This window comes from Neopelma chrysocephalum, unplaced genomic scaffold (assembly GCF_003984885.1).
Source record: "Neopelma chrysocephalum unplaced genomic scaffold, ASM398488v2 Primary Assembly neopelma1_23b, whole genome shotgun sequence".
In the NCBI taxonomy this organism is placed as follows: Eukaryota; Metazoa; Chordata; class Aves; order Passeriformes; family Pipridae; genus Neopelma; species Neopelma chrysocephalum.
The window spans coordinates 2,360,244-2,386,962 of NW_020897692.1; the positions used below are offsets into that span (position 1 = coordinate 2,360,244).

Consider the following 26,719-nt stretch of genomic DNA (forward strand, 5'->3'; position numbering starts at 1 on the left):
GGGCAAACAGATAAATTTGGAATTAAAAATATTATCAGTAACTCTCTTTCCACTCTCAATATCTGTTTATTTTGGTTAACTTTATTCTTTGTCAATCAACTTAAACAATGACTCAAAAGGGAGACATCTTGGCATATGTATCTATTATTCCTTCTATAATGTAGTTCCCACTGGTTTTCATGCAAATTATGCATATGAAAGGATTGCATTACTAGGCTAGATTAAGAGAATACATTTGGAGATATTTAACATACCACTTCCGAACCTCATATTTATAATGGTACTTGAACCTGGAACAATATAAACAAAAACACAAAACACAACTCCTAGAAATATACTATGGACGGATTTTTCTAAACTTTTTGTTAGAGATATCACTAAAAATTACACTGAGTTAAAACTATTTCGCTGGCTTTTTCATATATGAACAAATAAAGAAATATGAATGAGAACACTCAAAAAAACTTGCAATATTCCTATACCAGAGAAGTTACATGCCAGTAAGAGGACAGTGAAAGAGTTACATTTCAATTATATGAACTAGATGTCTCTTTAACCATGCAGCGGTCCTAAAATTTTCCTCAGTAGCCACTATGCCTTTTTTAAAACATTATATTAATCCCGATCCCCTGAAAACATTGCCAGTCATCTTTAACTCTTCAGACACACGATTTTTCCATTTTGACTTCAGAAGTGTTGTCCTCCTCCCATGCCATGACAACTCAAGGATGGTATGAACTGCCTGCCTTTGACACAGGAAAGATATTGGGCCCTTCCTTTCTCAGAACTACAAACTAATGGACCTCCACTTTAACAGATTCGGTAGACACCAATTGGCTCTTTCCTAGATCCACAGCTCAGAAGCAGAGTCAATCTTCTAGGCTAGTTAGAGTGGGCTAATTTTCTAAAATTTATTTTGTAATCTAAAACATACTACTGCACAGTATGATGGCTCACATCCAGACATTAATCAGGTTAGTCACAGGTACTTACCGTGAGAGATAAGGTTATTGGAAACAATATCCATGAAGACTCCCACTAGGAGCATAAACCTTTTAATTAAAAACCTATTCAAACACATGTTGCGTCTTTTCAAATTGTACTAGAATGTATCCTGGGTTAACAGACATCATTGCACTCACAATGTGCACATCATATTGTTAAGATTTTCTTAAGGAAACAAGATTTTCTAACAAAGTGAAAATATAGAAATTATATGGCAGTTGGAATATCACACCTAAGTCCAGAGCACTGCATTTCAAGAAAGTAGAAAGGCCAGAGGACAGCAACAAGAATTAATGAAGTACAATAATTTTTTTTCTATAAAGCAGAAAATAACAAACAGGGATTGTTAAAGAGAAGAACACAGTGAAAACATGACTAAGAATCTCAAATACATAAGAGTGGGGTGCAAAGACGAAAATAAAATCCATGTACCACTAACTAACTAGCAAAACCTAATATGTTCAAGTAATTTACTCGTAGCAAGTTAAGTTTAAGAGCAGAAAGCACAAAAAACTAATGGGAAGACTAGTGAAATGCTGGAATAGATAACTTAGGTAAGTAATCATAACAAATCTTTAGGCAGACAGGCAAGCGCTCATTTAAAAAGGCAGCTTTGATTCATCCTGGCTAGAAGGAAGAGTGAGGGAGTGGGTATGACACCTTTTTGGAACAATTTTTAAGTGTATGATTCTATGCTGAAGTGACCAAAGAAATGTTGCTATGTAGTGATACCACATTACAGTACCATTTGCTGTGGGATCTTGAATTATAAGGAAAGTCACATTCTGGAAAAGACCCAACCAATTTTTTCATGTACACAAACAATTGGATTCTTATACAATCTATGGATCACTTAGCTACATTGATCCAATCTGCAGCTTCTTTATTCAACAGTTTAATGTTAGTTACTTTCAGGGCTGGACTATACATAACCAATTTCTTATCTAGCCACAGGATACAGCATTTTGCTTCCTAAGAGGAATTACTTAGTAACTTGTCCCATGGCCTTGAGGCCAGACAACACTAGCAACAGCTACCAATAACATTGAATTCCAGATGTAGAGTCTGATGGAAATTTTTAAAGGAATTAGCTTTACAATACTTTGCTTTAAATATCTAGATGTACTCCAAATTTTTGATCCCCTATCTCTAGCTTACTATTAAGTTGGGATCATTAGTTTGTTTGGGTTCGGTTTTTTTGGGGGGGAGGGTTTGCTTGTTTGTTTTTAATTTAAGCCTAAAACTTTTTATTGGCAGATCGACTTTAATTATTAGAATTAAAATCCTGTAAAAAGGGCACAAGTCTTTGGAGAGTTAACACAAAGTAAGTAAAGGACCTTCTCTAGTCAACTATTTTGTTTCCAGTAAAAGTATATGTGATTGCTATAATGTAAGAACACAGGACAAGTGTACAGCTGACACCCTAATTAGCAACTAAGTATGGAGAAATTAATATTTTCCAACTTCATTTCAATATTCTTGCTTTTTATTCTATATTAAGCAGCATATAGAAGTAGGAAAGTTACATAGCCATGCATATTTCCTACATTTAAATCACTTAACACCAGGTAAATTATCCAAGGAAGTAGAACAAACTTGCACCATTATTCACCTTTTGGATAGTGAGAACTAAACTATTAGGTAAAAAAATGTTTTCAAAATGTATAAAGACCATGACACTTGAAATAGGTACAACAGCAATATAGCGAGTATCAGGTGTTCTCAAAGTTTCTACAGATAACAAAGTGGCTCCCACTCAAAACATCGTAATTTGACAAAGGTACAAACATCTGTGATTCAAATAAAATCCTTTAAAATACATCTCACCTATACGCGATTGCTCTCTGATAATGTGTACATATTGCCCTTTTCACAAGCTTTACAAAAACGCACAAAACGCAACACCACCCTCTAATCAGTAAAGGTGCCAAAAAACCACGGTCCCAAAGCGAAATGAGCCCCCGGTGTGCCCCTTGGGGTGTCCGCAGTGTACTCACCATGGCTAGTTTTGAAGACTTTCTTCCCCTCCCCCTGCACCTATGCACAATGAAAATGGAGAGCAGTTTCAGCATTAAATTTGAACTTCCCTGCTTTTGTTAGCATGAGTCACCACCTTAACATTATCTCAACTGTAGACTTTTATCTGTGAATATCTAAACCCTGTCTTGTGGAAAACTAATTACTGAGCCACTGAGAGGCTTCATAATGTCCTGCATTTAAGTCCTGAACATCATACATAATGCATAGGAAGCAGTCTCTGCACTCTGATTACAGAACACTGTCATTAAGAGAGCAAATTAAAGATGTGAATAATTCACTGGCTGAGCTTATTGTCAGTGCTGCATTGTGAAATTAGAATTTCTAATAAGTACTGCAATTTTTTTAACCAAATTAACACAGAGAACATCTTGAGTCTGATTAGTACAATAAAAATTATTACCTTATTCTTTTGCTTCACAACAGCCAAATTAAATACTGTACTTAATTATGCAGCATTCATCGCTTCTGTGCTAGAAATAATAATAATAAAAAAAATTCCCACTATCGCTTTAATAAGACTTCCGATATTTAGAGTGCAACCAAAAAATAGAGCACATGAATCTCCTGCACAATTTCTTATCACGAAGTTACTGGCTTTTTTTTTTTCCAAAGACTTTGAAAATCGGTTTTAATATCGGCAGTCAACCATGATGTCACTGCTGAAGTCTTCTCTGGAAACAAAAACGTATTCAGAAAAAAACACCACAAAATGACCCTTCCGAGCAGGCTCTGAATATATATTGTGAATTAACTTTCTCTGGGTTGATGTGAAGGTAGGAAAAAAAAAAGCATTACCACTTACTGCCTTGAAACTGAATACACAAATATACAAACATATATATATACACACACACACATATATATAGGCTGTTTCAGAGAAGATGCTTAGGAAATACACTATGAAAAAACAGGAGCTGGATCAGCTCTCTTACCTCAGTTCCCTCTTGGCACGGGATAGATAACATCCTTTCATCCCAGGAAGGAGAAAAGTCCAATTCAACGTCCAGCGTGTTGATTTTTTCCCACATGATGCCTGCTGCCATGTTAAATAAAGAAAATGATCACTGAGGATGCAGCTTTTGTCTCCAAATATTTGAATACTGCCTTTTAGTGACAAGGACCCCAGCAACCTTCGCACATCTGGCAGCACACACCACTAGCTGCAGCTGCTGCAATGGGATTTTTCCTCAACCCTGTTTCATTTCCAGCTCCTTTTCTTCCCCATCCTGAGGAAGTTTAATCACCGAGCATGGCTGGGGAAAAAAAAAAAGAAAAGAAAGAAAAAAAGGAAAGGTGGCATTGCAATCCCAAGCTTTCTTGGTTCTTTCCTAGAGACAGGGACTGCAGCAACCACCTTGCATCTTTGTCTTGTTATTTTAACATGTGCGTGCAAGAGGGGAGGAAAAAAAAAGAGTGAAAATTATTCAGGCATAATGCAATAGACATAAAGAGAGACAAAAAGACAGGGAGAGAAAGAGAGGGGAAGAGAAAGAGGGAGAGAGAGGGAGAGAGGAAACAGAAAGACTAAGAGAGAGAGAGGGGGCTGTCAGTGCAGATAAATCTGCATATGGAAATCAGGGTTATCCTGGGTACAGTTTTATTTAACCATGATGTACTGTTTTTTTAATTAGAGAGGAATTTAAAGAAGGAAATGAGAGATTCTTACAGACGCAGGAGCAAACGAAGCATTTTGAATCATACCAGAGTTTTCACAGCAAGACGTAGCAGCAACAACAAAACTTTTTATAGCAACTTTCTTACTAGAAGCAAGTTCTGTGCACTGCTGCTAGTTTGCACCCAAAAGCTAGGCAAAAGTGGAAAAACATTCACTTTGAAATTAAATCAAACCACAGCAATCTGAAACAATATAATATTTTTTAAAAAGACCAGAAGCCACTGGGTGCATAGTGTGTGTTTTAAGTTACGTTATGCTAGGTACAGGTTTTAGGACTTTCACCCTAGACCTATTCAGTCACCCTAATCTTTGGTGACTGTCATACTCAATGAAGGTGCTTTAGTAAATGATAGGAGTGTTACCCAGCTTGACTTTCAAATGCACTAAACAGTACTTGATGAGAATTTCTTGTGATTGGAGATGCTGAGCATTACCTGGTAGATGTGGGAAGGTTGGATCTGGGTCTATAGGGCATCAGAAAAGAGGAGAGGGACCTTTTGCCCATCTTTGTGAGGGAGCATGGAGATGAGTGAACTGAGAAGGCCTAAGAGAAGAAGGAAAATGAGGTTATGAAAAGGCTGGACAAGAAAGAAACCAGAGAAAGGTAGTGGACAGCTGGAGTACAAGGGAACTTATAGGAAAGATGAGGCAAGACTACTTACAAGAGCATGTAGTGCCAGGCTAAGGGGGAATGGGTTCAAATTGAAAGAGAATAAATTTAAATTAGATATTAGGAAAAAATTCTTTACTGTAAGGTGGGACACTGGAACAGGTTGCCTAAGGAACTTGTGGATGCCTCATCCCTGGAGGTGTTCAAGGCCAGGTTGGATGGGGCTCTGAGCAATCTGGTCTAGTGGAAGGTGTCCCTGCCCATGGCAGGGCAGTTGGAACTAGATTATCTGTAAGGTCCCTTCCAACCCAAACCATTTTGATTCCACGATTCTGCGAGTACAAGGGAAGCTACATCTGATGTGGGCATTAAGTAGCTGTGGCAAGATGGTGGTGTTCAGGTGAGAGGTGGCCAGACACCACTTGTGGTGGTTGGCCGGGCAAAGGACAGCCAGGGAAACAGGGAAACCAAGGCGGCTCGGGGACACTGGGAGGAGCAGCGGGCGCCGCACGCGGCGATTCGCCCCGGGGTGGGCGGAGCAGAGCAGGCGACGTCAAACGGGTAAAGGAAGAGATCGCGCGGGAGGGAGGAGCGGGAAGGAGGAGCAGGAGCGGCCGCCGCGGGAGGAGGAGCGGCCGGCGGCCAATCGGCACCGCGGCGCGTGCGCAGTGCCCGTGTGACGGTGGCGCGCGGGACGCACGGACGGACGGGCGGCGGGCGCGGAAGGGGCTCGGCGGCCCCGCAGCGCAGGTACGGCCCCAGCGCCCCCCGCGCCGCCCGGGAGCGGGCAGCGGCGCTGGGCCGCGGGCGCCACGCGCGCGGGTCGTGTTCGTGGCCGCTCCCCGGGGTCTGTGCTGCCCGCCGGCGGCTCCCTTGGCGGCTGGGATGCTGCTCTTGGCGGCTCCCTCGCCGGTTTGCAGCTCCTGCCTGCGCATTGCAGCCCCCTGAGAGGTTTCTCCTGCATGGGTGGCCAGGAAAGTTGCGGTGCTTAAAGTCATTTGGTTCCGCGGGATCAGGGCTGTGAGAGACAAGTACAGAGTTGATGGGAGTTGCGGCCGGGAAGAGCTACCCTTTTTGTACCTTTTCTCCCAGTGTTTTCTGTCGTCTGGGGCGGTTTCGATACCCCAGATTGAACAGGCTTACCTTAGAAATTCGTGTGGTTGAGGGCATTCCCTTCAGCTGCCTCGCCAGCTGTGCTAACACCCGTACATAGGGGCCTGCTGTAAACTGAAGCGCTGAAGTCGTTCTTTCCCTTCTTGCTGCTCTGAAGAAATGTGAATGGATGGGAGAAAGTAGAACAGAAACTATTTTCTTTTTTTTTTCCTTGAGCTTATTTTTCAGTCAAGCCTGTGCTACTTCTAGCCATGGTTTAAACTACTTTCTGCAAGAACCGTAACAAAATCTGCCAGCAATGAAATTGAAAACTTAATTTAGGGTTTTAGTTATATTGTTTGCATATTTTTGTGGAACTCTGTGACACTTGTTGCCTGGTTTGGCTCTTTTAATATGTTGTATATGAATACACTAACTAACTATACAGTGAACTTCTTTTGGACATGATAATCCTTCTTTGTTTTTGTTTCTCTTTTTTTAGATTCCTAGGTAATTAGATTTTTTTTTAATAAGAATTTCTAACTATGTGAGAATCAGCTGTACAGTAATTTTTTGAGCTTTAAAACTTTAGCATTTCAGGGTTCTGTAATTGTCATGTGGGGTGTATTTACTGCTTCCTAGAAGGAGCTTAAGCTGTAATGTTGCCTTAAGTTATGGGCAACTGGGAACCTGTAATGCATGATGTATTTTCATAGCATAGCTACTCTGGTCATAAAATGAAGTATTGCTGAAAGTAGCTCACCCATGCCTTGTAATGCATTCCTGTCTCCTATTTTGCCCTACTGCTAGTCTAACCTTGTGGCTAGTTAATTTAGATAGCTAGATTAGTTGGATCTGTGTCCTCACTTGAGCTGAAGGATTATGCAGAGTTGTAACAATGAGAAATTTATTTGAAGAAACACTATGGGTATTTTTACATTTATCTGTTTATTTTCTGGGTCAGGTGGAAACAATGGAGGATGAATTTGAGGCTTTGTCCACACCCCCATTTCTCACTGAGAGCTTGGAGACGGCAATGGAAGTGGAGAATGAGAAGCCGCCTTGTTTTTGTTGTGCTTTTGACAACCAAAATGGAGGGAGAAGCTTCTCTGCAGAGTCTTATTTAGCAAATGGGTCTCTTAAGAGGTATGAGATTTTTTTGAATTACAAATATAAGAACCCTTTAAGATGTTCTTTCCACTCATGTTTGGTGCCTCTGAATGCTGACAAGTTTCCAGATGAGTTTGTTCTTCAGCTCTTATGGTCCTGAGATCAACTTGGTGGTATACCAAAGTGGGAAGGGCAGTTGTGTTGATAAACAGCTTTGAACGGTGTTATAGGTCCAATTCCTAGCTTTGTGAACTTGCTTTTAAGATGTTGAAAAAGATATGTTTACAAGCCTGTTAGGACACTTCAAAACTGGCCTGTTGGACAACAGCATCTGAGATCACTTAAATCTCTGAAGGGGCTTCAGCACTGCTTTTCCCAGTCACATGCTCTCTTAACTGCTGGCCCTTTCTCTCTTTTCCACACGATAGAAACAAACCTGCTCTGCCCAGCTGCCCCAGATTGCTGGGACTGTCCTTTGTAGCTTTAAGACCATCTTTCTCAAAGCTTTACCTTTGCATGCATTCTCGATTTAAGGTTCAGAATTCGCAGCTCGGCAGGTAAGTATTTTCTGTGACATTTTAAAACGTTACTTTGGTTTAGTTATTATCTGCTTTACTGTCTGTGATCCAGCTTAGTTTTCTGTGCCATTTGCTCATCCTACAGGGGTTGTCTTGTCTTTCCTGCAAAAGCCTAATCTTTCTGTCTGTCTTTCTTCCTGCCAAGCCTCGTATTTGTGTTATTTTGTTTATAACCTTCACTTCCACAGCCTTTTCTCTAAAGCCTTAGAGGGGGTTCCACTGCACCTCCCCCATTCCCTGCCTTATTTATGATATGTTTTAGTTGGATCATAGTGCGTTCATTCAAATTGATGTCAAGTAGAGTGCTGAGGGAGCCTGTGTCTGCATGAACATATCAGTAGTGGATTCCACAGTGGCAAAGAAACATTTCACTGAAACAGTTTCTGTCGTTAAAACTCACTCAGGAGGTTGTATGTAGACAGGTTTCCCAATCACTAGTTGTGATTATATTGTTCTCCTCTTGTGTATTTACATTGTCTACCTGGATTGTGAAGTCTTGGAAAAGCCTATATGTGAGGGACTCTTTTATCTTCATTACTTAAAACAGGAGCAGCTGGATTTAATTGCTAAAGACTTCAAAACAGTCCAGAGTTTAAGAAGTTACTAAGGTGTTATGGGAGATTAAGCCAATTATTTAGCAGATACTCTTTTTGCTTCTGAGAACTAAATTGGTAATAGTGCATAGTTCAAGGAGAATATTAATTTGGTGTGTAATATAATAAAAACTAAGTGCTTACCTAGTATATATTTTTTTAGTTTTTAGAATAGAAATATTTCTTGCATATTGGTGAATTGAGCTTCATCTCTATGGTAGTATTTTATGAAGGGCCATGGCAAAATTCTGAAATAATTTACTTTGTTGTTGTTATACAGCTTGCTGTGATTTTTTTTAAAGGACATAAATGAAATTTTTTTCTATTTGCACAATTAGTAATGTTTTAAAAATACAGGTGTCTGATTTTCTACACTTTAAATAATATCAGAATTACCATATTACTCAGGTTTTTTGTTTTTTGTTTTTTTTTTTTTTTTTAGCCAGAGCAAAGGATATTTATGGCCTAGTGTTATTTAAGTTATAATGATGAGGTAATATTTTGACCCTCATCTGTTCACTTGCTTAAAAGTGTGGTTTTATCAGTTTTCTATATAGATATTATTAAATGTTTATAAAGGAACTAATGTATGTTCTAGCATTAGTTATTAGGCATGTAGTGTGCATTGAGACAGATTCCAAACATACATTTACAGTGGAGCGTGTTATCTTACGTAGCAGCCCTGTCTGTAAGGACTGACGTGTGCATGTTATGTCTTGGCCCCTCTGTAAGGATGAAGATGCTTCAAGGTGGTAGCTTGTTAATTTTTATTTGTTTCAAAATATGTTGTGACCTGTGACTATATCCTGTTTTCATGCTCTTGAAGCTAGGTGTTGTCATATACTATGTATCATATTGCTGTAAAATGTAAACTGTCTTTTGAGACATATATAGGATACATGTTGCTGATATATTCAGAAGGTATTGGTGGTACATAAGCCAGCTGTAGGTATTGTATTCCATAGGTTTATTATTGGGGAATGTATGAATATTGTTGGCTCTATTTTACAGGGTTTTGCTGAGACTAGATCCTTCTCCAAATGACTATGAAGAAGATGTAGTGGAAATGTTTGGCTTTCAGTGGGTTACTGAAATGGCGTTAGTTGAATCCTGTGGATTTCTCTTTGGATTACTTAGGTATGATAACGTTGTATTTTATGATTAATCTGCTTCTGTAATTATACCCACCTTAAAGATGTAACAAACTTTTCAGTTTTTTGATAGTAATAACATAAAAGACTGTGGGCTATGCAATGCATCTAAAAAAGATTATGCTGTCTGTTTAATGCTCCAGTAAGTGATGGATAAGGCAGAGATGGGATTGCAGGAAGAAGTACATTGTGTCGCTGATTTTTAATATTATGTGACTTATTATTAAGTTTCTCAATAGTGCGATACATATCTTAGCCATTACTAGATAAAGAATTGGTAAGTATAGTTATTACAAGAGAGTGTTGGGGTTAATTTAGAAGGCTCTGGCTTCAGAATATATGAATAAACTGTGTAAGATTTCCTTGAATGAGATTGTGCTACCCATATAATTGAAGTTGTCTTTTGAAGATTTTTAGTCCTTTTTTGTGCATAAAGAAAAGTGGAGGTTAAAAATCAAATACTATAAATGCTGGATGCAGCACTTCCTTCAATTGTTTGGATTAGGATAGCTTCAGCAATCTCTTCAGATACAGTTACTCAATGTTTGACTAATTCAATGTAGATGCTTAATCTGGTCAATGCAAATACACAGATCACCAATAATCCTCTTTGCTACTGATAATCCTCAGAATGTACAGCACATACAGAGAGTGGATGGGAGAGAAGCTTTTGTCCGATTCCACAAATATATGTGATGTATTCCATCATTCCTTTCATTGTAGTGGATTCTTCCATGCCTTTAGGGTTTGACCAAGGGCATGATATGAAACATGATTAATAGGGTCTGGCTTATTGAAACACGATGGCATAGATGGCAGGAAGTGTATTAAAACCAGTGTTATTTAGTTTTGCTTGTTTGATGCAAGCTTTGACTTCACCATATTTAAAAAAAACCAAAACCCCACAACCTGAAAACAAACTGATAATGAAGATTTAACTTTAACTTAGTTAAAAATTTCAGCATTTAGTCTAATTTATTGACTGTTCATTAGCATAAAATCACTGGGCAGTGACACAGCAATGCAGTTGGTCTGTTGAATTAAAACAATTTTTTTTTCTCTAGTGTAAACTGCTCTGTAATTGTACTAAAGATGAACATAAGGCATAACGTTTGTAGTTTTTTAAGTTATTCAAGTTGTTCATGTTTTAAAACCTACTGAACTGGTAGGAATAATGTATTTCAGCTAACTCTCGGCTATTGAGAGTTTGGTTGCTGAACTGTCTTTTGCTGTGACAAGTCCCTCTGGAAAGATATTCTCTCAGTTCATTTGTTTAGTCATAAAATGGAACACTTTCATTTATAGACCAGTTGACAACTGAAAGTAGGATAACTCCTTTTTTCCACTGTAGAAATTGTACGTGTTAGCTATAAGTTACAATAGTTCTTCAGGATAAGCTGGCTGTAAATAGTTCAATTTATGAAGTACAGTTAATATCTTTGTTTAAATACATACTTACAGAAACCTAGTCTTTTTTAATGTCTAAGTATAATATTAAAGATTGTAATTTAATGTTTTTAATATTGTAATAAATAATAATAGTATATTGCAGAACTGCAAGTTAAAGCAGTAATTGCATACTAATAATACATGTGATTACATGATCACATAATTTTCATAGGATAGAAGTGTGAGTCAAAGTGAATGAGAGCTATGTAACCATTTAAGTGAGTATATTAAAACAGAGTATCTTTGATTAATAAACAGATGTACCAGTTTAACTCTCAGAATATTTATTTGCAAATCAAATTATTTAATGATTAACAACCATGAGGATCAATCTTTCGGGTACAAATGCAAATTGAAATTAAAATTATTTATTTAAATGATGGTACTTACGTTATGCTTCTCATGCCCGGTTTGTGCTTTTATTTTATTAGCCTACTGCATTTTGTCTTTTGTCAATTCACTGGGGAGTCTTTTTTTCTTTTATTTGTGTGTGTATGTCTCCTTTTTGTCACTTTCCTTCTCTAACCTTCAGTCTCAAAAACTGTGTTTCATAAAGTCCTCCTATTTCAGACTTCCTTCTTTTTACATGGTTGAAATACTTGAAAATCCAAGCAGAAATTCAACTTTGATTTCAAAACAGACCAAAAAGCTCCACAACCCGTTTAAAGGGCTGAAGGTAATCTTGGCTAGCTGACGTGATTTTATCCAATGAAGAAAGAACTAAGGGAGATAGTTTTAGTGTTTGCCCTTTAATATGCAGGTTGCAATTTGGATTTTTGGATCTTTTAGGTGCCTCCTAGTTTTCAGGGTTTTTTCCATAAGAGCGATTGATCTGTGTTGGATCCAAGTATCCTATTTTAGAATCCTGGGACCCCTGGTGGCCTAGTGGTTAGCATGCGGGACTCTCACCGCTGTGACCCAGGTTCGATTCCCAGTCCCCCGGGCAGATGGAGCTCGTTAGCCCTGTGAGGGCATCCATCTATGAGAAGGTCACTCTAAACAAACCTACGTCCTGAGGACCTCACTGCCATTGTCCAAGCTTGCTTGGCCCCGGCAGATGAACCTTAGGATTAAAGGGTGGGCTCAGTTCAGCGCATGCTGTGTCTCACCTAAAAAATCCATTGCGCAGGCTTGAAAGGTAAAAGACCTTTCCCAAAATCTTCGTTCGCGAAGACTGGCCATTATATATTTTAGAATCCTTCAGTAGTTGTTGCTTTGACTGTGTAAGAAATGAGGCAGAGAGCCCCCTCCTCAATTTATACAGCATTTTCTTTCAAAAGTCTGTCTGACACAGTTGTGCTTTTCATATATTCAGTTTAGTGTTGCATTATCTCTGTGGAGACTGTACTTGAAGACCACTTACAAATAACAGTTGTTGCAGAATATGGCCAAGTATTTACCTATGTTACACCTTTTTTAAAATTTTCATTTGCAGTGGCAGTTAGCTTCTTTAAAAATGTTCTCTTTCTTCTCCAAAACTGAACTGAGCTTTAACTTTTCTAGAGACACTTTCTCCTTTTACTCTACTGTATTTATTGCTGTTTATCTCTTGTGCTGGAGTTCAGCAGCTTACTACCCTAAGCAGGAAAAGCTGGTGACAGAATTTACTGGAGCACATTCACAGATGAATTAATTTGGTGTATACTGAGTGTATGCCATAAAGACTAACTTTCAGGCTTATTCCATGGTCAAATGTGAAGTTGTTATGCTTCTGGAAAGATCACTTGCAGGGAATGGCTTTCGGGGTTTTATGGTGTGTATGGTTGGTTTTTCCCTCCCCCAATATTTAGCCAGTTATTACAGTATTTGATTGTTACCATGTTCAGTGTTTTAAAAACAAGCAAAAATTCTATCAGTGCCATCCCTTCACACTTGGATGTGTCTTTTGCCTACCACTAACACTCTTTCCTAAGTTACATTTCTGATGCTTTTTCAGAACTACAAAGCAAGAAACACCTCTCACCTTTCTTGGTTCTATTTAGACCTTACTAAAGTGTAGTTAAAGAACTTTTACCTATATAAATGCTATAAACCTTTGTATTCCTTTAATTAGGCAACAGATATGCAGACTGGAAAACCTAGTACAAATGAGTTCCTCTGATTTTGGTAAGTTTTACACATTTAATTTGACTGGGATATGTATCTGACAACCTTTTAATTACAGAAGTGTATTCTCACAGATCACACTTGTGCTTTGACTCTTGACTGAGGACTTTTGGAGTGTTCTGCAGAACAGTAGATAACCAGCATAAAACTGCAGTAAGGGTAGAAATACAGGCAACCAAGTGAGATACAGTAGTATCAAAATAGGTAGTGGAAATGTTGGGATTCAGTTTGTAACCAGATCTGCCTGTATGGTATATCACAGGGCAATCCTTACTGACCTTTGTGGGAATGTTGCATTAATTTAACTTGAGCTAAGGTGTCACCCCTAAGGTAGAATTTTGCGAAATTGGTAATTCATTTAATTAAGAATGGAAAGTTGCATCAAAAATCCCAATAGCTATTTTAGTTACAAAGGTAGTGGTTTGGGATTTTTTTCAGTGTTCCCTTGGCTTACATTTAAACTAGTTATATTTGTTTAGAGTTATTTACAAACTTAATTTATCCTTGCAGCAAGATCAATAAAATGGGATCACTACAACATTCTTTGTTTCAATTAAATACCAAAGCATGAGAAGCAGTATGTTTCTGAAGGATTATTGCAGCCTTGGGCTTATTGTAAGTTTGAGGGCTGAATTACTTAGCAAGTTGAGAAGTTCAGTAATTACTCAGAAATAAAATGTTTGTATTATCTTCTCATTACAGATAAAGTGCTAGAGTTCTATGAATGAATATTTTTACACATAAAATTTTGTTTTGATATTGTAATTTTCTGCCATTTAAATAATTTTTGTGAACTTAGCAAGCTTCTTTCATATGCTGTTGTTAATTTTATCCTAAAAGTCTAATTATGTTGACATTTAATACATATGTGGAAATAGCCTGTTTTAAATTACATTTGAGCTTTTATATGGTAGCTGGACACCAAGGAACTGTTCTATAGTTCTTTTTTCCCTTGAATTTAAGCATCTTCTCGATTCACTACTTTGTATCCTATTCCAGTAAAGCTAGTAAAATGAAAAAGCTTGAATGTTTTGCTTTGTACCAGGCTTTCTTTGTGTATTAGAGCAAGTCACACAGCTGTGACTCACTTCCTCCCTTATACAAGTGGACTATGAGCAGAAGAATTTCATGAGGATTGAAATATTTCAAGTGATCAGGCAGGGTGATGTTGGGTATTATTGATGTCTTAGATAAACATGCTATTGCCACTGGTTAAAACTGCAGTTAAGAGTTTTAGCTCAGTAAATATTTGTTGTGCTATGTGTTTATATAGTTATCAATATCATACATTTAATTTAGTTTCCTATCAGCCTGAATGAGCTTTGAAGACTTCATACTGAGAACTGTTTAATGTGGAAGCCATATAAAAATTCTTGTGCTCTGTGTTGTTCTGTCTTTTTTTTTGAAAATGCCTGTTCTGTTCTTAAGAACACTCTACTGTTCCTGTTTTGTTCCACTTATTTCATTGCTCAATGATTTATGGTAGGATACAAAAGATTTTGTAGTGAAATACTAAAATATAAAATTTTGCTTAAACAGAACTTCTGAGAACTTAGGTTACAGTATTTGTTATAGCTACAAAGCAGCTGTAATGTCCATAAATAATCCCTTTAGAACCTATGGTTCATTAGCGTGGCAGATGCTATGGCATTCTAGTGTGGTGGGTAGACTATACACTGAAATGCTGTGGTACTCATACCAGTTGATATGTTTCACACACTGAGTGTTGTTGCTCGAAAGATATTGAGACAGGCTTATATACTCAAAGCTTTATTTGTGGAGTCTGTAACAAGGGACATACATGAACTTCCAGGTTATCTGGAGGGTATGGGGGGAAACAAAAGGGAGAGCGAGGGCAAGAAAAAGAAATGGAAGACTCCCCAGTGGTCAGGTGGGGAGAGGATCAAAGACAACTGTTTTTCCCTGGATGTGCAGTCCAGTGTAGTAGGTGACCAAGAGTTTTTACCACACAGCTCCTCTAGTAAGATGCACTTTCATTTGGCCCTGCTCAAACTCCCAATTTGATGCTTGCTTTTGATATGCTCTTAATAATTGTCATGTGCATAATCAGGTGTATGTGTTGCAGGCTGACTGGTTGCTAAGCTTTTGTGTGTATATATATATTATTTAGGCAGTAGTTATTTGGTACTTAAATTACTATATTTGCTTTGTTATGCACTAAGTTTCATCTTTCTCTAATAAAAGCTGAAAGCTACAAGGCAAGGTGTGGGAATAAATAAGGAGTGCCACCAGTGGCAGTGGCTTCTAGTGAATCACAGAATCACAGAATATGCTGAGTTGGAAGGGACCCATGAAGACCGAGTCCAACCCTTAGCCTTGCACAGGACCAGTCCCAAGAGTCACACCATGTGCCTGAGAGTATTGTCCAAACACTTCTTGAACTCTGTCAGTTGTGGTGCTTTGACTGCTTCCCTGGGGAACCTGTTCCAGTGCCCAGCCACTCTCTGGGTGAAGAACCTTTTTCTATCTAACCCAAACCTTCCCTGACTCAGCTGTAATGGTGGTGTTTGAGCTTGCAGGTCCAAGGTGAGGATGGTAACACTATGAGAGTGACAGCTTCAGAGAGCACAGGAAAGGAGACACATAGCTGCAAAAACTGGCTGAAAAGATACAGAGCTGCAAGTGAAAGGCAGGATTGTGAATGGATGGCTCTTAGTATTACACACCTGAAGGCACTGTGCAACAACATGATGTTTCCTAGGAAGAGAAGCTGCAAAGCATATTTCCAAATAAATCCACCTATTTAAGTTCCCCAAGAGAAAAAGGTGCTGATAGATTATTTTATACGTCTTCACTGAAGGTGTCTTGGAAGCAGTCAGGGAGCAGAGTAGTAGGGCTGCATTATTTTTTTCTAGCATTGAGTGCTTACATCTGTCATCTTTCCTGAGGGCCACCTTTTCTCTCTGTATCTGGATATGTGCCTGAGATGGTAAGATAAAGAATGAAACCTCTGGTAAGATGACATTTAGAAGTGGGTGTGTGCCACCAGCCACCTCACAAGTTGTCCTCAGGAAAGAGAGTGGCTTTCAAGTGGCCTGGTTTAATTACTATGGAGAATGCAAATGTTAGACAAGCCATGGGTTGGTCACATCTGCTTTAAACTATTGGTCTCTTCTACTTCAGGTCAAGCTGCAAACTTGCACTCTGAAGCAGAGAGCATCAGGCATCAGTGTATTAAGTTTTTGCATTATGTGAAAGTTTTCATCTTCAGGTGAGATTTGCATACAATTTACTAACTTAGGTACCAAACTTTGTGTAGCTGCTTCTTACTTGTTTTCTGATTGTGTGTATTTTTATGTATATTGAGGTATCTGGAACCCCCTAAAGTGGAAAATGTTGGAATGCTGCATCCGTATGAAGAGCTAGAAGCGCAGTTACCGTCAGTATTGGTGGAAGAGCTTCATGCTTTGACTATGCACATTGGTCACCTTTGTGAACTCCCTAGTAGTGTCCTGGCAGCATTTACTATTCAACATCAGGCAAAGGTTGATGTCTTCTATAATTTTAATCTTTTTATGTGACATTATGTATTCAACTTGCTAAGTTTTGGTTTAATATAAATATCTTTGGTTTGGGTTTTTTTCTCCTCTATTAATTGCCATCCCGTATTTGGCATACACAACTAATGAATTCTGGTTTTTTCTGTTGTTGTCTTTATTTATCTATGTATTTTTATGTTCTATAGCTTCAGAATTCTTCCTACGCTATACAAATGATAATACCAATTAGAGGTAGATAAGTAGGCTTGAATTAGCATAGCATGTTTAAAAAATTCCTTGGTGTTTGTCCCTAGTGATGCTTACAGTTTCTGAGCTTCCAAGTAGGAGGGGCATTTCTTTAAAAATACATTCTGAAATCTTGCTCAGAATAAGAAAAGATCTTGTATATAAAGAAAACTGCAGATGTGGAAGGAGGCACTGCAGCGTTAAACACTAGTGAAGTATACACCATTAGGATTTGTGCATATATATGATAGCTAATGCTTTCAGATCTTTTAGAAAGAAAAAAAGGAATTTTGATCTTGGGTTGTATAAACTAGTATCTGGAGAGGAATGATCCACTGAGAAGCAGTATTTTGAATCTTTCTGTTTGTTTAGCTTGTCAGTAGAGCCACTGTTGAGCTGATGAAACAGTAATTTCAAGTCAACTTTAAGAAAGAGAATATTGAAATTTTGGAATTGTTTTAAAAGCTCACTTTAGCAGCATGTGCGCTACCTAATACTTTTCTGTTAACAGAAGAATAACTAAGGGTGATGTAATTTGTCAAGCTTGAATCAAGACTTCATAAACATCCTCTACAGACAGAATTAATTGTCGTGAAAGTTTTTTATTTCTTTTTTTTTTCTTTACCTGAATGGCATGTTTGTATGTTGCACTGTATTTGATCACAGATATCCATAATGTTCACTGCAGGCCATCTTAGAGTCGTTAAGGATCATGGAATCATTAAGGTTGGAGAAGTCAAGTCCAAATGTTACTATAGCAGCTTCATGTTCTCCGCTAAACCATGAACCCAAATGCCACATCCACATGTTTTTGAACACTTCCAGGGATGGCGATTCCACTGCTAACCTGGGCAGTTTGTTCCTGTCTTAGTACAGTATCCAGAATTCACTAAAAAACTGTTTAAGTAAATGTGTGTAATTTCTAATCACAGGTCTTTCCCCCATCATGGCATTTACTACATCTCCACTTGGATATTAATTGGCTAATACTGGAAGTTCTTCATGTACTAGGTGAAAAAATGATGAGTAAGTACACAGATTTTTTTCCTTGAACTTACTCTTTACATATGACTTACCTAGTTTTCTCATCTAGTTTGTTCAGAATCAGACCCCTGGTGGTCTAGTGGTTAGGATGCGGCGCTCTCACCACCATGGCCCGGGTTCGATTCCCGGTCAGGGATACTCCCCCGGGCAGATGGAGCTCGTTAGCCCTGTGAGGGCATCCATCTATGAGAAGGTCACTCTAAACAAACCTACGTCCTGAGGACCTCACTGCCATTGTCCAAGCTTGCTTGGCCCCGGCAGATGAACCTTAGGATTAAAGGGTGGGCTCAGTTCAGCGCATGCTGTGTCTCACCTAAAAAATCCATTGCGCAGGCTTGAAAGGTAAAAGACCTTTCCCAAAATCTTCGTTCGCGAAGACTGGCCATAAGCTAAGCTAAGCTGTTCAGAATCGCGCTACTTTTGGTGGTTTTTAAGCATAGCAGTATTTAATGGAGTGAACTCAAATATGGTAAAGGCAGGTTCTTTGTGAATCTTCACGTGGTTCAAATTAAATGAAATTGTATTAGGAATTTGTTCCGTCAAAACTTGACCAAGATGACAGTTGGTTCTCAATTGATAAAAACTACTAAATATTTAGTGCCCATGCACTTCTTGACATCACAAATAAAAATGCATTTGCAGATATCCAGAATGCATGGCAGTGAATGGTAATTTGATGAAAACAATGGAAAAGTGTGCAGGGATGGACTTGAACAAGAATTCTCAGAGCAGAGAATTTGTATTATTAACCATGTGCAGCACTAAGAAAATATCGGGCAACAGAAGAAGCATCAATCAGAGTAACTTGTAAAAGTACAGCAAGAAAAGGCCAAGGCAATATCTTTTTAAAATTTTTTAAAAAGGCTTCAAAAGGGCAAGAAGTAAATTGATAAAAGTAAGCGGCTCATATAAGTTAGATAAAAAAGGTCATAGAATGCAATTGAAAAACCCAGCTTCAAAGTAGTTCAGTTTGCTGAAGAATTGCTAAAATACAGAAGAGAACTATTGTTGGTTTTTTGAGGCTTATGTCTATTTTCCATGTCCATTCTACCGAAATAAATCACCAAAATGTATTTTGTTTTATAATCTTTGTGTCACTACAACCAAACCTTCCCCTCCCCGACCCCACTCTTATTATAAATTATCAATATAAGTTCCATATAGGAATTGCAACAGTTGAAGTAATGTTGAGGTCTAGAATGAATGCACTGTATGTTTAGCCCAGGTAACTGGTACTAAATCTGAACTCTTGGATTAGCTTTTGCCAGCTCTGAGTGCTGTCAAAACGCAGCCTTGTTCGGATTAACGCATTGTCTCTGTTTCTGCATGTCTGTGTTACTGGATAGTGTGTGGGTTGGCTGTTGGTTCTGTAAATCTGAGTTTCTTTTATGATCTGTTGCAAGATAACCTGTTTTCCTTTTTTAGGGCATTTTAGAGAAAGGATAACAAAAGTGTTGGAGGCAATTTATTGTCCAGAATTCAGTATATATTTCTAGATAATGTTCTGAGTAATAATGCAGTAACCTATCTTTGTAAGAGAAAGCTTGTGCTTTTTAACAATAAAATTTACTAGTCAAGACAGTAGTATCTCTGCTTATATTATCTTGTCTTGTATTCTTATGTGCCTTTTAGAATTTCTTAGGTTCTTATCTCATTCTGTGAAGTATGCTGAGTTGAAACTTTTCACTGCTGAGACCAGTGGCAGGATAGTGGGTTCAGGGCTTCACCTTGCATTTCCAAGAATAAAATACAGGCTCATTCTACATATCATCTGCTCCACTGATGTCAAGGGAGTTGTGTTGTTGAAAAGCCTCTGGGATAAGATCTTATAGCCTCTTAACTTTACCATTTTATCTGTGTTAATGTCTACAAATGCTCAAGTTGGAACATGATCATGCCAGCTTTTTACATCAACACATCCAAAGGAAAGTGTTAGACCTCTCCAGAATTGTTTGTCATCAACTTGCATATCTGCAAAACATGTCATGATTCCAGAACATGCGCACTGGCATGTGACAAAGAGGAACTTGAAGATAAATAAATCTTTATTCCACCACAAAAACTGTGCCAATAAAAGGCTGTAAAGTGCCAAACTGTTTTACTGTCAACCTGAATAATACCAGATTTCAGTGCAATAATGAAGGGATTAGCTTGAATTTAGAAAGGATCAGCTTTCTCATATGAATTTGTAAATTAAAATTACATACAGGTCAACAAGCCAATTTTAAAATATATATATATATATATATAAAAGAAAAAAACCCTCTTTGTCTTATATTCCTACAGTGAAACCTGGAACTAAAAAAGTCTAATTTTCTTTTGTGTTTTAGGACAAGTCGTATATGCTAACCATTTCATAAATCTGACCGGAGAGAATTTAACCAGTGTCAGTTTATTTGAAAAGCACTGTGGAAATCTCATATCTGATTTAATAAGCTTGTCCATCAACAAGTATACAAAGGTAACTCCTTTTCTTTATATAACACATGGGCAGTTAGTTACTTGTGTTGGGAACCATATGATTTAGATATTGCACCAAGGCATAGATGACTTCTTATTGCTAAGTTTTAAATGTTAGGTATGGCTTTGTATCTCCATGTTTTAAAGAGTGTTATTTGTTAGAAGCTCAAATGGTGTTATATTTATTCATGACCATCTGGCAGTTGAATGAGAGAGTAATATTGAAATGCACTGTGTACAGAGCAGAAGTGAGTGCCACATTTCCTAAGTTCAGTGTTCCAGGTTTAATGCCAAACATGGCACAGTCTAAAAGGTTTAGACAGATGAAAAAAAAAAAAAAGTCTTTTCAAACTCTCTCTCAACAGGAACAAAAAGAGAATAACACTAATCTTGGCAGTAAGCTAACTGGACACTTAGAAAACGTCATGTTACAGTTTATTGTTGACCTGTGCCTATTTGCACAACCTCATCTTTCTGTTATTGTGCTTTTACACTTGTCAAGCGAAAACTTGTCCTTCTCTTCTTTTCTTTTTCATTCCTTCTATAGCTGCAGTATTTTTCTCCGAATTTTTGAGCACTCCAAAGCTAGAAAGTCACAATAGCTCCACAGAGCAGCCAGAAAAAGAGCTGTGTAATCTTCTTTGTGTTATTGTGAAACCGGCTTTAGATGGGCATGTATGATCCATGAATGCAGGACTGAACTCTGAGCAGTGACCACTTCATAATTTATATTTTCGTAGTACAAAAACATGAGAAATGGAATCTCCCTTCTTTCATGTTACTTTTGAGGGTGAGGGGGAATGGCTGTACTAGCATTTGATAACTGTTCTTTTAAACTACCTTCCTGTAGAGCTGTTACCTTTTAAAATCAGTTTCGATCAACGAAATTATCAGATAATACTGCAACCTCCTCCTCTGTCAAAAGGCAAATAGATGAGTAATTTTTTTAAAAGAAGATTCAAATATTATCTGTTGAACATTGTGCTTGATGATAGGCTTTGAAATGTCAGATGATAAAATGACAGATTTGATACTTCCACAGAGCCACATTACAAAGAGAGAAGATTGTTTTACCACTGCTTTTTCTTCAGCTCTCCCTAGGCTTGGGGCACAGCTTGAACTAGTTCTATTTGAGACTCATTTCTGGAGTGAAGCTTGCACTTGAGCTGGATAACATCTCTTCAGCTGGTGGCTCCTAAAGTATGCAATCATTGCTGTCATACAGTAATGGAAATAACATCCCTCAAAATTGTTGAAAATGTAAGTGGTACCCAGAGTAGATGACACCATCAGCTCATCACTAAAACACGTCATTAGGGTTTTGGCTGAGAACATTCAGGACTGCAGCTTTTAACATTTGTGGGTATCCTTGGAAGGAGAGACATAAAATCTAGTCCTCCAGATGCATATTTTCAGATCTATTTCTTGGGCAGCTCTGATATTAAGATGCTTGACTTGGATGATGTACTGAACTCAGTGTGCTCTGAGACACATTTGGCAAAGAAATATATATCCTTGGATATCTTCTGTTTTCAGCAGCCACATCGCTGACACCAGAGCTCTATTGTCCCAACAGCACCACAATTTGAGGTTTTAAACATGCTTACCAAGGCACTGAACTCAGTATGTTGTGAGAGGAAATCCAGAGTATCTCTGAAGAAAACAATATCTTGGTTATCCTTAGTCTAACCAATATCCACATGGTGTCTTGCTTTGATACTACTGGCCAAACTCTATCCTGAATGGATACTGCACATCTGCAGAAGAGATTCTGAAATCTTGTGGAGTAGCACAGTAGTAGATGCAAGCAGTAGATGAAGAAACCTAGTTCCTGCAACAACTGGTAGTCCATGTAGAAAGCATGAAACTCTCATTTGTAAGATAGTTTCTGTACCTAATAGTTTCATAAAAACTTGCACTGTTACAGTGCATCTGTAATATGTAGACTGCTCATTTCTGATAGATCTGTTTTGCTCTTTGGTAGTGAGTTATTTTTGATTCACTTCAGTTTTGGGAAGTTAGTATTTAAATAATGAATATTAAAACAATAGACTTTAGTGGTTACACCAATGTTTATTCTCAAGATAATATTGGCATAAAATTACTTCAGGATGTTGAGAGATTCCCCTAACAGATCTTTAACCAAAACCATGAGGAGAGACAAAGGCATGTGAAATACTCTGAACAGTATATGTGGAATGTGTGTAAAGAATTATTTAAAATATTTCAGTCTTGACCTCATGATGATCTTAAATTGATTGTCAGGGTCTACCCTGACAATTTCATAGGATAAACAGGATCCTTTAGCGAGAGAAAAATAAATTATGTGTCACATTTATAAATACATATAATTCATATTTATAATAAAGTGTTCAGTATTTAAACCTCGTTTGGACCTGTATGAAACACTAGTTATAAACATATTATTCTAAAGATGGATGATAAATAAAAAGTTTGCATCCTAGTAGAATATTACAGAGATTTGAAACTATGGTGATATACTTGTTCTCATTGCAAAAGTGTGGGTTTTTAGTCATTCACTCCCCTTCTGTAATGTCTTTCACACAGCTACTGCTGTCACTAGCATTGCATATTGTGATAAAATTTTTAATTTATACCATTAGGTTTCCAAATTCAGAAATTGCTTTAAATGCCAGTGTGATTTGAGAATAGCTGTGAATGAATGGATCAGGAAGGGCATGAGGATATAAAAATTCAGGATCCATCTTATCAGATGTAGATGTCTAAGAGTTGGCTTAACTAGTCACCTGAGGCTCTTTTCATTGTCATGGAAGGATAGCAACAGTTCTTTCTTCTGCAGTGAGTGAGATGAATTAATCTCTCTAGGTGCCTATTCCCCTCTTTGTTTTAGAGGGGTGTAGGTTGGTTTTTCAGACTTGAACTACTCATTGTTTAGGGATAAAGTGAGTATGAGCTGCTTTGTCTTCCCTCATTTCTTAGTACATTTCTGCCATTGTGTCCTCGATGAAGGTAAAAGGTGCTGATTTACACTATTTAAGCAAAGGTTTTCTTACAGTTTTAACCACCTCTGAATAGGGTTCAGTGGATTCATAGGTCCTAGGATAGAGGAAGTAAAGTTTTGTCTATACTATGATTATTTCAAATACAGTTCTGGTAGATCTTAAAAGCATTAAAGCATACAGAGATTTTTTTAATGCATTTAGTGCTTCCTTTTGCTGTTTTACTTACTTCATTTCACAATTCAGGGAATATAAAATTGAAAGATGAATCACAAGAAGACTATTTTGCATCTGAAATGCATCAGTCTGAGTGAATTTTGTTAAATATGGAATAGAAATCAAATAATGTACATGACTTGAAATATGCTGTTTTCTGCATATTAAAAGAATGCCTAGCAGTAAATTTACCGAAAAGCAGATTTTGTGAAATGTTGTGGGAACATTAACATCCTCATGCCAACAAAAACGTATCCTACTAGCATTATGCCTAGTCATTAAGGATTTTTCAGTTAAAAATAACAACAATAGCTATTAAATAATTTCAAATATTTTTCTTCCTGAGAACATCAAGAAAATCTAATCAATCATTTTTTCTTTTCTGTGAGACAATGAATCAGTATTTATTGTAATTCCTTTTCATTTAGGACTTAGAATGGTGGTTTTATTTGCTTAAATAATGTTTGAAAGTAGATCAAAAGAGACTACGACATAGTACAACCTGTAACTTATGTAGAATTGGGAAAGACTCTATTGTATAATAAAGATATTTTGGATGTTAATGAAATAATGCACGTTTAAATGTGTACTTGTAACTATATTATTTAACTGCAAAAGAACCCCCAAAACCTCAAACTAAACAGCCAAAACAAGAGGAAATACTGGTATATAAAATGCAATTTCAGAAATAACACTTCTCTGAATAATTTTATTCTATATTCTTTCAGGTGCGACCTTCTGAGGCTCTTACTAGTCACCATTATCCCTGTACCTGCATTAAAGAACTATGGATTCTACTTATTCAGCTGCTAGACCACAGAAGTAAAGGGTCTCATACAGAGGTAATGGAAGAATACTGTTATATATGCTTGCATGTTATAGATACAATACAGTCACCAAATTTTCCCTTGTTGCCACGAATGCACTAGTTCACGGATCTGATGGTAGAACTGAACTTCATATTTGCTTTAGGAGGACGGCATGCTAACTGTGATGCTTCAGGGCACCGTCTTGAACGTGCGTGAAGTCCTGACTCTAGGTTTGCAGTGTACTGCTTGTTATGACCTAGGGCACTGATAAGGAGTGCTCCTGTGCTGAAGAAAGCAAAGTCATATGTAAGAACAAAAAAAAAAATCCATCTTTAGTAATATTTGAAAAAAAAAAAATTATTTGCAATTTGCATGATATGTCATGCAGTCATTCATTTCCAGGCATTAGAAACGTGTGTACAGTCAGAGCAATGATCCATCCAGCCCATATTTCTGTCTTTGATAACCATCTGTACAAGAACGACCTGGATTTTGTTTTTGAATCTTGTAGTTGCCGACTAGTTGCCCCCTTATACTTCTATTGGAAGAGCAAATCAGCAAATCACTACCCGTTCTCCTTCTTTCTACTAATACAATTTTATATGCCTCTTCAGTTTGCTTTTTTTCTTATATCTCCTACCTTCTGCCTTCTAGGCTGAAGAGTCTTACTGTATTCAGTAATTCTTTTTTCAGGTGCCATTCTTTACCTAGTCATCTTTGTCACCCTTCTCTGAACCTTTTTCCACACTACATTTTATTTTGAATGACAGAGTGCCAGAATTGCATGCAATATTCCAAGTAGGGGTTAGGGGGGCATATGATTTTATACATTGCATAATGATGTTTTCTATTTTGTTATTTTCCTTTGCTAATATTTTCTAGTGTTTTAATTTTTCTTGACTGCTGGTTAGAATTGAGCTGAGGTTTCTCTGAATGAATATTAAGAAGTGTTAAAATCCTTTGAAAGTTTTCTAAAATAATCTTTATAAGAACCAAAGTGACCATCTGCGCAATGAGTATGGTTCACTTAGTACAGAATGAAGTACTTCACTGTAGAGTGTTTGTACTGATAGCTATTTACTTGTTATTGACTACAGATGTAAAGGTGGACAGCACAAGTGAAAACTTTCTTGCTGTTAAGCATTTGCACTGGCAAGCATAAGTTAGGATCAGGACCCAGCTAAGGTGGGTGAAATAGAGGTGCAAAGTCCCAGAGAGCTTTTCTAAAACTAGAGAAGTTAGGCACAGGCTGTAAGAAGAAGTGATATTGTGATATAGACAGGAGTCTGAGCCAAAAAGAGTTAATCAGTTTGTCATTGCTGGAACAGGCTGCAACAAAATAGTTTGCTTTCTTTCAGACTGATTCTCTGCCATCTAATATATTCCTATTGGTTAGGTTAGTCTGGCACTAGAAGTTTTTGGAAAATATGTTCCAAAAAGTCCACATTAAAGAGCTCTAATATCTCTCTTGTGAGTTTTGGTGCACTGTCCTGTCTGCACATCATCAATCCATCAGCTTGTAATTTTGCCTGTGAAGTATTGCACTGCATTCTTCCTCGTGACCCAACCTTGTCCTTTCACATTGCTTTCTACTGATATTTGAGAGAAGACTTTCTAAAATACCTCCGAGTTTTCTGTGCTAATACTGACCACTGCTTTTTCTTATTTTCTTTAAGTGACTTGTTCTCTGTAAAAGCAAATAATCAATTGGACAGTATTTTAGAGAAAATTGTTAACACAGGCTTTTATTGAACAGAGTTCAAATTAACTTTTGTATTTTCTACAGTGTTTCTGGAGCTTGGTGAACAAAACTCTAAAAAATATCTTTGAAAGGCCAAGTAGTTCAGAAGGGATGTCTGGTTTTGAAACAGTTCAATGTAAAGACCCGTTGAGTTTTAGCTGGTGGATTCTTAGTCATCTGGCATCACTCTACCAGTTTGACCGTAATGGAAATCTAGGTGAAAAGGTGGGTATACTTTTTTCTAAATACCCAAGAGTTATTATAATTTATTTTGATCTCTTTGGTTATTTTTATTGATAGAAAACAAATAATG

At 37.5% G+C, this 26,719-nt stretch overlaps 1 protein-coding gene and 1 long non-coding RNA gene across 6 annotated transcripts in view; one reads left to right on the forward strand and one right to left on the reverse strand.

Moving 5' to 3' along the window:
- Positions 1 to 3,007: 3,007 nt before the first annotated feature.
- On the reverse strand, positions 3,008 to 4,543 carry LOC113972858. Its single transcript, XR_003536039.1, has 3 exons — positions 3,978 to 4,543; positions 3,446 to 3,515; positions 3,008 to 3,042 (listed from the first exon to the last, which is right to left on the reverse strand). It is a non-coding gene; the product is annotated as an uncharacterized LOC113972858 (long non-coding RNA).
- A 1,479-nt stretch (positions 4,544 to 6,022) lies between these two features.
- The window catches only part of MMS22L (MMS22 like, DNA repair protein), a 99,067-nt gene continuing 78,370 nt past the window's right edge, over positions 6,023 to 26,719 (forward strand). For 2 of the 5 annotated variants that reach the window (XM_027694722.1, XM_027694751.1), the window contains exons 1-10: positions 6,023 to 6,094; positions 7,384 to 7,568; positions 9,715 to 9,840; positions 13,357 to 13,409; positions 16,554 to 16,641; positions 16,738 to 16,915; positions 18,088 to 18,181; positions 20,530 to 20,660; positions 24,585 to 24,698; positions 26,452 to 26,631. In XM_027694722.1, the coding sequence (XP_027550523.1) occupies positions 7,396 to 7,568; positions 9,715 to 9,840; positions 13,357 to 13,409; positions 16,554 to 16,641; positions 16,738 to 16,915; positions 18,088 to 18,181; positions 20,530 to 20,660; positions 24,585 to 24,698; positions 26,452 to 26,631 (1,137 nt within the window). In that variant the 5' untranslated portion in view covers positions 6,023 to 6,094; positions 7,384 to 7,395. Of the gene's footprint in view, positions 6,095 to 6,180; positions 6,315 to 6,437; positions 6,933 to 7,383; positions 7,569 to 9,714; positions 9,841 to 13,356; positions 13,410 to 16,553; positions 16,642 to 16,737; positions 16,916 to 18,087; positions 18,182 to 20,529; positions 20,661 to 24,584; positions 24,699 to 26,451; positions 26,632 to 26,719 lie in introns of those variants that run through there. The other 3 variants (XM_027694739.1, XM_027694730.1, XM_027694749.1) reach the window with 3 other exon arrangements.